The sequence below is a fragment of the Chrysoperla carnea genome, chromosome 5 (genome assembly GCF_905475395.1).
Source record: "Chrysoperla carnea chromosome 5, inChrCarn1.1, whole genome shotgun sequence".
Classification (NCBI taxonomy): domain Eukaryota; kingdom Metazoa; phylum Arthropoda; class Insecta; order Neuroptera; family Chrysopidae; genus Chrysoperla; species Chrysoperla carnea.
In genome coordinates this window covers 73,794,976-73,807,027 of record NC_058341.1, presented here as the reverse complement: position 1 = coordinate 73,807,027, position 12,052 = coordinate 73,794,976, and the positions used below count along the sequence as shown (strand labels likewise).

The following is a 12,052-nucleotide window of genomic DNA, read 5'->3' as shown; positions in this document are numbered from 1 at the left end:
AGATATCATGTGGGTATTCAAATCACCCAATAGTATAAATGGTCTGGGTAGTTGATTGATAATATTTTGAATATCTGCTGTTTGGAAGTTTGTATGTGGGGGGATATATATGTTGCATATATAAAATTTTCTATTTTGGGTTATGAAAACCTCTGTTGTTATAGATTGTAGGTTTGTGTGAATATTTAATATTTTGGAGTGCATTGATTTATGGATAAATGTGGCTACTCCTCCACATGCGATATCGCCATCTAAACAGTCACGTCTGTTGCAATTGTAACTATTCAGAGATGGTTTGTGTTTTTCCAATAAGTGAGTTTCTAGCAAACATATGATTTTATTTTGAAATTTACTTAATAGTTGTTTTATTTCGCTCAGTCGTCTAAATCCATTATTATGCTATTATTCATATTTTTTGTCATTGATGTCTAGTTGCAGTTATTGTTGTATGTACGTTTAGTTGGTGTCTGCGTCTGAGGTTTCAAGGTTGGAGTTCTTTTCTTTTTTTTGTTAAGAGCTTCTAGGTTAATTGTTTTGATAAGCTGTCATCAAAAAGGTGATATATATTGTTGAACATATGTATTAGATCCTCTGTTGATTCCGTGTATTTATTTATTATTGACGTAATATTTTTTTCCCGTAGGTTTCTGTTAAGGGGGCGTCCATAAATTACGTGAGATGTTTTTTTAAATTTTCTGTCCCTACCTCTCCCTTTGGTGAGATGTCGTGAGGTTTTAGTCAACCCCCTCCCCCGTCCCCCAATCTCACGTGAGATTTTTCAGAATGTGGGTTTATTACGTAAACGCGTTAGATTGTTTATTGTAAAAAGAAAAAAACAATTTGGTTTGTGCTTTTATTTACGACTAGTTAAGACTAACAATCAATATTGCTGAGAGTTATAAATGTAATAAAAAGTTAAGAATAGAATACTTAAATTATGTCTACTGTGATTAAAAAAAAAGAATTACTCTAATTCAGTCCATGGAGAATTATGCGCGGTCTCAAGAGAGACTATTGGAACCAACATGTCCATATGATTTTCAGTAAAATCATCCGCTCCTTCAACTTCGTTCTGATTTAGCCACTCCAAGCCGTTGACGCTTGCGCACAGTAACTCATTAGCTCGTCTTGTGACAATCCGTGATGGTCGCATTTTGCGGAGCATACGTGCTTGTTTAGCTGGTGCAATGTGGGCGGCTCGCCTGTGCTCTGCAGCTCTTGTGACAGATGCAAAGTAAATACCGCATGTACTACAGCACCTTTTCTCTAAATCATCATGTACACTTGGGCAATAGAGATCATAAGGCGTGCTGATGAAATCATTCAGCGGTTGAATTGGTAGGCAGTTTCGTATTAGAAATGGAGCAAATGACTTTCCGTCATGCTCTTTAAAGTCCGGAATCGTCAAATGTCCATCAACCTGAGTGATAGGGTATGGAGGTGGCAGAAAACGGTCGTGAAGAATCATATGCAGATCACTCCGGCGTGGGCTGCAGCACTTTTGGTCATCGCATTTCACAACCTGAAAAAAAAATTAAGAACAATTTCCCTTTGTAGCTCTAAACAAAAATTTGTTGACGATCGCGCTCGTTAATAAATTTAAAAAAAAAATAGGCACGCATAAAAATTTGATATGAATGAACTGCAATGTACCTGGAGTAAATATTGGCTCTCTCTAACGTGCTCAGTGTACCATTCTTCGGCTGGCAGGTCTGGAACGCCGAAAGTGTCAGTATTCGGGTCTATATATTCAGCGACTACTTCGTGTCCGTCAATGCACACTCCAGACCATATTTCAGCCAAAATATCTCCTGCCTTTTTGAAATTATCTTTTTCAAGACTTTCGTCCAATGTTCTACCGCTGGAGTCAAGGTGTGTCCCAAAAGAATCGTGGGGAAGAACAACGCCTGTCAGTTCTCGACTGAGTGGAGCCATGCGTCTCTCTACTCTGTTGAATGCACTCCTACCAGGGGCATTAGTCACAATAAATACTGCGTCTAAATCATATTTTTTGAAATGCTCTATGGCGTGTGCGATCACTTTACGATATCGCGGATTCTCATCAGACCCACCGTCACTTGAAATTATAAGAACAGGTTTAACTTTGCTGTCTATATTTTTTTATAAATGTAGAAAAAGCCTCAATTGTTAAAAGTGTGTCCAAGTCTTGAGCGTGACTAGTTGCAGTTGACGAAGAGTGCTTGCCACTTCGTATTGCTATGTAAGTTGGTCCACTATATGACACAGCTTCTGGTCGTCCCATGTCATTGGGCTTTACTTCACACAAAGCATACACGCTTGGAATTAATTTGTGCCCCGAAGCAATCACAAAGTCGTGATCTGGTAACGACACTTTATACTCAACATGCATTAATAATGGCGCCTGCTTGTTTGCCGCTGTCAGACCGATAGGAACACGGGCTTTGTCATCCTGAGATAAAAACATTACGGAGTCAGGACCAAGAACTGAGGCTATCGTTTCCAGCGACCTTATGGAGGCCACAGAAAAGTATTGGTCTTGGTGTGCCTTATGACGGTCAGCTTCAGGACGACTCAGCTTCACCGGTACAGTCACAACATGGCGTTTAGCTTCTCGTGTATTGGCCCGTCTAAGCAACAGTCTAATATAAGTAGCACTTCTTGAAATATTAAATCCCAGCTCGCTTAGTTTATTTGTAAGTTCTGAAAGCGTATGGACTGTGCGAACTATCTCACAACGACGTCGCTCTTCAGCAGAAGCACCAAACAGGGCTAAATCACTTATTGTTTTTAGCAATTCAGACTGTTCTTCTTCTAAACGTGGGCGTCCACTGCCAGCACGAGGCGCCAACGACTTAGCTGCATCGGGATTCTTTGAACATAATTCAATTAGTTTTTGTTTTTTATTTTTTCTATGCGTCATAGAGTACATTCTCTGTTTTTCTTTGAGCTTGAGCTCCTTCTCACAATTGTCAATTTCTTGCCGCAGACTACATGCTTTATTAAATTCAGTGCCGTCAGCTACAAGAGACCCTTTGCGCCTTTCCGTTAAGTCAAGCTCCATACGCAGCTTAGCAATCTTTTTCTTCGTAGCATCTTGTGCTGGAGTGGGACGTACGTTGGATGGTGTAGTGTTCGATATAGCTTCATCCTCATCATCGCTGATCACAAGAGGTTGATTTTTCCGTTTCGAAGCGCCTGCGAAATGCAGAAAACTTCTATTTAGAATAGGACAAAATGAAGAAAACGTCACCGATAGAAAGAAAAACGGATACTAACCTGCCGGTTGAGGGTCAACGTCCAAATCTTGATCTCCTGACTGCTGATTATTAATCTCATCCTGAACTGCAGATTCCGCGTTCTGAATATTATGATCGTTGATCTGAACCTGACCTGCACATTCCACGTTTGGAACACTCTCAGTACTTGTCCCAGCCTTAATCGTAGAATTGTTAGAAATCTTAGTGTTAGTCTGAAATCAAAGCATCAGAATAAAGAAATAAATCTAATAAATCAAAAAGATAGATAAACACAAAATTAAAAAATATTGAATTATGTGAAAACAGTAAAAGGAATAACCGCGCTAATATTTGGTACTTATGATTTTAGAATATTTTCTCAAGAATTTCACTGTTTGAGTTTTTTCTATGATATCAATCGTAACAATAACGTTTATATAAAAAAATTATTATCTTAAAAAAAATATATATAAAACCTACCTTTGGAAGGAATGCTAAAATAGACCGAACTTTTCTTTCAGTGGCTTCTCTGAGAAGCCGTTCAATCTCATGTTGAATGTGATGTGTTAATTCTTCTTTCTTCGGGAATTTTTGCTTCGCGGTATTCCATAATTTTATCACATCGTCTTGGCAGGACTTCTTTGTCTTATAGACATATCTTTTGACGTATGCGTTATAAAAATCTTGATAACTCATTTTAAAATAGTAAGAGCATGCACCAAAGATATTGTAATAGTATTGTAATAATTTAATCTAAAATTACTCGTGAGTACTTCGCTGTACAAAATAATACGTCATGCTTTCCCTACCATACATTCTTACTTCGTTTTCTAACGCACCATACCGCATAAGACGGCTTCATTGGTTTCTTAACATTTTAATACTGTATAGTCCATCTCTACTATTATTTTATCTATGGCATGCACCGAGTCGAGTAAAACAATTACAAGAATAAACAAAGAAGGTTAGAACCTGTCCGTGTGTCGCTGCCACTCAGCTCGTACGCTCTCGTTCATCGAGTCGCAAGTTCGGCTGATAGTGGCGCAAAAACAAAGGACAGGCTACACTGTACCGTGAATTCAGACTAAATTGAGCTATTTAGTATAAAATAAATATGGTGGTTCGACATTCAGTAGATATATAACGTCGAAGTATGAATGGAATAATTTTTTTCCGAACGAATTAGTGAATAATCGTAATCATATTACGTTAACGCTTAAGATTAAATTTTAAACATGTACATACAATTTGGATTAAATTCAACAAAATAGTATAATATTTTTTTGTTTCAATCAGAAAAAAAAATTGCGTGATATTTGTCGAGACCCCCCCCCCTCTCCCCAACGTGAGATTAGATGATATTTGACTCGACCCCCTCCCCCCCTTAATCATCTCACGTAATTTATGGACGCCCCCTAAGAAATTTTTAATTTGTTCGAAGTTAAATATGTATTTGCAGCGTTCGGCTATGATGCTTTCTTTGACATTATCGATTAATTGGATCAGGGTTTGTTTTTCTTTTATGTTTTTTTTATCGTGTTTTTGTTTGAGATCACTGGATGTAATGGGGATTATATTTTCACCCTGTTGATGAGTTTGAACAATTGTGGTGTTGGGTTTTTTAGCTGAGTTATCGATTTCAGATTCTTGGGAGCTGCTATTTTTATTTCGTTGTCTTTTTTTTTTTGGGTTTGTGTCTTGTTTTGTCGTTATCATTATTATTGGATGTACATGGTGTTGCGTTTTGGATGATTGTATTTGTTGGGGTGTCGGCTATATTTTTTCAAAATTTGTTGTATCTGATTTTGGGTTTTCATTTTGTGTTGTGTTTGAGGTTGTATTCGATTCGTCTTGTGTGTTTATATTTGTGTTTGGAGTGGTTAAGGTTTCTGTTGGTTCTGTTGAGTTTGTTGTTTCGGGTGTTGGTGTTTGATTATTTTTTGGTTATACTGGATTTCTTTGTATGTTTCTACATCGGTCTTTTGTATGCCCATGTCGATTACAATTTTCGCATTTTTCAGTGTTTATATTTATTTATGTATTTCTTCTTCATGTTATATTGTAAATGAGTCCGGGATAGGGTTTTCAGTTTGTGGCAAGTAATATACTTGTCTTCTGCCACTGTTTATGTGTAATAACTCTGGATTTGTCAATTTGATTCGGGTTATTGGTGACGTGAGTTTAATTTTATGTATTGTCAGTTGTTGAAGAATAAGTTCGTTGGGTATGTTTGGTGGTACGATAATGATCATACGTTTTGTTGGTGCGATTAGTTTTCTAATGGGTGCTTGTTGCCCTTTGATTGTTATGTGTTTATGTGTGTCTGTTATTTCGTCCGCCAATTCTTTCGTTTTCAGATATTTACATATACGGCAAAAGCTCATAGGATAGGCGTCGGTTACTTGATTGCTATCTATTATATTTTTTAATGCTAGTATGTGGTTTGTGAATTAGATATTTTCCATTTTTTGTATAACTATTGCATGATGATTTGATGGATAATTTTCGGTTTTTAGAATATTGGAATATGTCGATGTTTTTGGTATAGAGTTTGATTAGTTTGTGTTGGGGTGGTTGTTGAGCTTGTTGGTTGCACTTTGAGGATAGTTTTGTTTGATTTTGAGGTGTTGGTTATGATGTATGTTATTTTTTTTTGGTATTTGGTATAAAAGTTTTTTATATTTATACACATAGATAGTTTTAAGTTGTTTATTTCTACTCACACAAGGTGAGTAGATAGATAAGTATTGTTGTTGATAGCTAGTAGTTACTAGTTGTTTGTATCACATTTATATTAGCATCAACTGATGTTTATATAATATATTTTTTTTTAAGTTTAAATTGAGTTTGTTCACAACAATTATTTGTATGCACTGTTTCACTATTAGATTCGTACGCTTGGAAAGTTTGATTAAGTCAGGTTTGTATGTTGTTGTTTTTAATTTTAGGTATCATTCCAAGTTCTCATCAATAAGATGACTTCTCAATTTACTCTTGATAATGTTCATGCTTGAAAAAGATTATTCGCATATATACGTAGAATCGAAAAAGGAAAGAACAGCAAACGCGAGCTTTTTAGCTGACCGTAAGAGTCAGGAATACTATTTCAAGCGTGGGAAATGATTGTCTTCCTTCTGCAGATCATCACACCACTTGTGTTGTGAACTATCATGTCTCTTGTGTTGTGAACTAAGATTACATTTATTCTTCTCCAATTATTCCAATTCAACGCAAAGACGTTCGAACATAGAGCGCCACATCTCCTTGGTTTTTAAGCCTAGCAATTGTATTTCAAAGCTACCAATGTTAATATAAAAAGGAAACAATTTCAAATCCTAAAGTTGCTCTGCTGTTTTTAAATTCCTGAAACCTCCTGACAAATGCTTCCCTCTTATTTAAAATTATTGTTTTAAAATGGTGTTTTCCAATTGGCGAATTATTTTCTTGGCGATGCTTCAGCAGGCTCGGAAAATGAAACAATGTTTCACTTTCAAAATCCTGAGCAAAAATGGATAATTTGTTTTCGAATGTTATTATTTCTTCTTACATCGAAAAAAGTAATTTTCCTTTCCCTTTTAGTTTGCGATTAAGCTGATTTAGATGAAACGTAACATCTACCATGAAATAAAAGTTTTGGATCCACTGATCGTCTGTTAGCTCTGGATAAAACTCTCCCTCTTGATAACCAACGTACCTTGTAGTTTATTAAAGCAGAAGATCAGATTACTCACTCTCCACTGCAAATGAAAATTCTTTGAATTGAGGATGATTAAGAGCTTTACCTAAAATTTATAATGTTAATCACTTATTCCACAACTCAGCATACAAATTTAATCCAGAAATATTTGCACACAAAGCGCTGCTTGGTGAATGATACAATGGTACACAAATATCTTGTGATAAAATGGTAAATTTTCAATATGTCAATAAATCCCTTTCTTACGCCAGTCATACTTTTGACCCCATTTGTTGAAATCAACACAATTTTATCGAGGAGAATATGATGGTTACCCATACACTCAATTACAGCATTTACAACATCTTCTCCGCGTCTGACCTTTGAGTGGCTATAATCCTAAAAGCTCTTCTGAATGAGGCATAAATTAAAAAAAAGTGAAACTTGCGCTTATCATTTGTCACAAGACTCGTCAACTGTTATTAATAACACCGAAACCAATTTCAGATCTTGTTGGTTATAATCGAACACATTTTAACTGTTCTATCTTTAATGGTTTTGGCAGACAATGGTAACTCTTTAATTATTTTCAGAATATCTGTTTTATTCTTAAAATTCCGAAATAGCTCTTCCGATGCATTTATAAATAATAAAAATAAAATTTTTTATGTATTCGCCGTCTTTATACGATTTACCTCTTTTAGAAATCTCTTGGCTTAAAACTAAACCTGCCATATTAATATTGATGGAAGATTGCATCCAGCTATTAACCACAGACTCCCTAAATTTGACTTCTTGTTATGCGCGAAATTATCTTCATGAAAACTTTAGTTTCCGTCAGTACCATTTTGGTTCAGTAAGATCTCAGATAGAGATTGTGTTACGATGCTTCCGAGTAACAAGGTTTCTCAAGATCATCAGTATTGATGAATAACTTTGATAAACTTCTGGCAATGTTATTTTGAATATTATTAAATTCTGAAAAGAATTAAAGAGTTACCATTGTCAGCTGTAATCCATAACAATTAAAAAAAAATTGATATTCGAGTTGGAAGTTCAACTTATTATTTAAAAAAATATACCTTTACTGCTGAGTGAAGAGATTTTTGGTAATTACGGTAATGGCGGCAAATGTACCGGGTGTATGGGTAATGGCGGCAATATGGCATTTTAGTTCAGTAAGATCTCAGATGGAGATTGTCGCGATGCTCCAGAATAGCAAGGTTTCTCAAGGTCATCAGTATTGATGAATAACTTTTATGAACTTCTAGCATTGTTATTTTGAATAGTATTATCAGATGTACCTATGACAAATATAAAAAATAGAAAGTTCAAATTATTATTTAAAAAAATATACCTTTACTGCTGAGTGAAGAGATTATCGGTAATTTCGATAATGGCGGTATTGTGCTGTTTACCATACTTTCATAAGATTTTCTTTCCTTACTTTTGGAATTGTATCCAGCATGTAATGATAACACGCTTGAGACTTCATCACTACCTACTATAAATCCGCCGTGAATATTCTCTTCTCATGGCTTTTAATCGTCTCCGGATTTCTTCATCTAAATATTGATCAGAATCCAAGACTTCAGAATTTTTCATCGAATCGCCTTATTTTTCTTGAGCTAGTGTCCATTCATCTAAAAATATAAGAAAAATTGTACAGAAATATGATTATTCTTACTGATATAATTACTATTATTATTAATACATTTATAGAAATTTGCGATTACAAAATGTTTATACTTAGTATTGTAGTAATTACATTAGCGAACAGATGCTTATTTTGATAGACTCTCCTGTTAGATATTTTTTTAATGAGTATATGCAATGAGTTTTTAATTGTTCAAATAATTTAGTTTTACTCAAAAAATTTTACGTTGAATAACATATATATTTTTAAAGATTTGTTATTTTATCGAGTAAAATTTTATTAAAATTTATTCACTGACTAATTCCTTGCACCAGCATACCATTTTTCAACATTATAGCTCTTCCGAGTATTCACTTTTAAAGGATATTGTGCACTTTCTAATAATTCATTGAAAGTATTTTGTGATTTAACGTTATCGGGCCAAATAGACATTGATTTACTGTTATTTAGCCAACAAGAAGGAGCACCTTGTAGCTCATCAGAAAATTTAACTTTAGAATATTTTTTCAATGATTCCCACATTTTATTTTATTTATAATTTTTAAGTTTGTCCAAAGTTAAAATAAATTAAAGATTGCCAATACACAATGTTTGCTAACGAACGTACAGTTGAAAGAGACTACTATATTTTATCTATGGTTGAAACTGTTCTGTTGAAGCTTGTTTACTTGGCATAGTACGAACTTAATATGCTATAACCTCTCTATACTTGTCCAAACTCTTTGCGGTATATTGTCGTGTGCCCAAAAGGTCTTTACTGCCACCACAAAATCTTAATGTTTTATAACGATAATATTTTGAAAATCCTTGATGATGGAAACCAAGTCCAAATAAATAAACACTGATATAATTTTGATATTATGTATAATTAATATTATATTCGATGCGTTTAAATATATTTTATGAATTATCACTTGTATTGTTTGATTGAATTAAGTTGCACTTGAATCTCTAAGTTGTAATAATTACTGTATTAGTTCTTGTTTTAGTTTGCATAATTACGTATTCGCTCAGTGCGAAGTCATGGTAGGGCTAAATCGATACTGGCGTTCGCAGTGTCGCAGTGTCATTGAAGAGTTAAAGGGGGCACTTTTTAAAGTTGCAGTAACCAAATACACGTGGAAAATTTAATTTTTTTTTTATTTAAATGATAAGTAAAATGGGGCACCATAGTTGCTGTGTTGTAAATTGTAAAAATACAAGCAGAAAAAATACGTGTGATTTTTATAAGTTCCCAACGGCTAAATGGAAAATAAATCAAAGAAACAAGTGGATAGTTGCAGTAAGAAGGCGAAAGTAAGTATAGTACCATAACCTTAATAAAGAAATCATCACCAGTAATTTCTAAGCCGGGTGCTATGGAAGTTGTTGAAGTAATGACAGGAAATCCATCAGATATACAGCAAAAAATTGATCAAGAATGTCAAGTCGACTTTTACTCTAATTCTGATATTAATTCTCAAACTTTCATTTGTAATCGATATGTAAAAGATGATTTTTGCCATGCGGAAACTCAGATGGAGATAATTGAAAATACTACAGCAATGAGAAATCTTAAAAATAATAAGAAATATGTCGACAAAGAATGCGGTACTCCTCAAAAGACATATATTCATCAAGAAACTCAAGCCGAAAAAAACAATTTTACTGGATTTGCAGCAATAACAAAATATAAGAAACTAATAGCTCTTGCTGGTGTAACTTTTGAAAACTTTTGAAAATTTTTATTAAAAAGGTCGTGTACACCTGGAAAATGCATAGTGTCAAGCAAGGGTAGACTGTTAATATTCTTGATGAAAATGAAAACAGATTTAATATTCTCAGCACTAGGTATATTATTCATTGTCCACAGGACGACGATTTCAAGAATTTTCTTCGAAATATTACAAAAGTTATCTGCTGCGACTAGAAATTTAATATTTTGGCCAGATATAGACGCTATGCAGGAAACAATGCCTGACTGTTTTCATCCTGAATAGAGTAAAACCAGGGTTATTATTGATTGCACAGAATTCAGAATTGAAATTCCGACGACTGTTGATAATCGTGTTTTTACATACTCCCAATTTTACTGCAAAAGTTTTAATTGGTATTACTCCTGGCGGTTTTATTTGCTTGAAATCAAAAGTTGCTGGAGGACGGAAGTAGGGCTCTCAATTAACAATAGAGTCAGGATTACTAAATTTATTAGAAGATGGTGATATTATTTTAGCTGATAAAGGTTTCCCAGAAATAAAAACGGTCATCGACGCAAGTGCTAACAAAGTACAAATGGTAATGCCATCATTTTTAGAGAAAAAAAAAGAATTTTCAAGGGAAGAAACTCAGCAAACTTACAGTGTAGCTAGAGTAAGGATTCATATGGAAAGAATCATGCAGCGATTACGCACTTATCAGATGTTAAATAAAATTCCGGAGAACTTATTTCATTGCGTAGATGACATCATGCATATCTGCTGTATTTTAGTAAATTTACAGCCTCCAATAATTTCAAATAAGAAGATAGCTGTAATAGAGAGTAAAATACGGTATACGGTTTATCATTTTATTATGATATATTTTTATTTTCAACAATTGTAAAATTTTTTTTTTTATCTTTAAGAAATTATGACAATAAATTGTAAACATGAACGTTGTAAACATTGTATAAAATGTATGTAAACTTGAAATAAACTTAGCTTAATAAAATTTTTAAACGAGCGATAAAGCTTTTCTTTAAACGATATATATATATATATATATATATATATATATATATATATATATATATATATATATATATATATATATATATATATATATATATATATATATATATATATGACTTTATTAAATTTGAGTAACGAACAATAAAGTATATTCATTTGTTCAACACGTTACTAATGTCAATTCCAGTAAAACTTCGGGTTTGTAAAACTTGATTTTTATTGTCATTCAAGTCGTTAGTGTTATCAATGCTGCTGTTGAATTTATCCGTTATCACAGCCTCATATAAAGCCGGTAAATAATTTAAAAAGAAAAATTCTTCGCTTTTCAGTATGGCTATCTTTAAAAATTCTTCGTCACGGTGTACTTCAATTAAGCAACAACCATTTGGCATTGGCGAGTAAGTAAATAGATCACAGACAGTCATACCAGTAACATACATTTGTACTTGACTTTGGGTGTAATAACAATCAGACTTCTTTAATTGTATCTTATCGTCAATAAATTCTAAATACTTAACGTTACACGACTTATCAGCAAAATTAATTACACCTTTCTTCTCACAAGAACTGGGACATTTAAATTCGATAATTTTAGATATACAACCGTCTTCTACGACAACACCATCAAGACTTGCACAAAGCCAAGGTTGTGATTTGGAAACAACAACACCAACGCGTTTAACTGTGCAATTATGAAGGTGCTCATATTTTTCTTTGGCATAAGATTCATATTTCAAAGCATATCTAGTTGAAGCACAATCAATTTTACTAGGATATAAGATATTTGATACTA

General features: G+C 33.7%; 1 protein-coding gene across 1 annotated transcript; it reads right to left on the bottom strand.

Annotated features, from left to right (window-relative positions):
* Positions 1-908: 908 nt before the first annotated feature.
* LOC123300090 lies at positions 909-1,783 on the bottom strand. The gene is made up of 2 exons (XM_044882565.1): positions 1,654-1,783; positions 909-1,522 (listed from the first exon to the last, which is right to left on the bottom strand). Exon 2 carries the CDS (start codon positions 1,466-1,468, stop codon positions 965-967), a length of 504 nt encoding a protein of 167 aa, XP_044738500.1. The 5' UTR covers positions 1,469-1,522; positions 1,654-1,783; the 3' UTR covers positions 909-964.
* Positions 1,784-12,052: the final 10,269 nt, after the last annotated feature.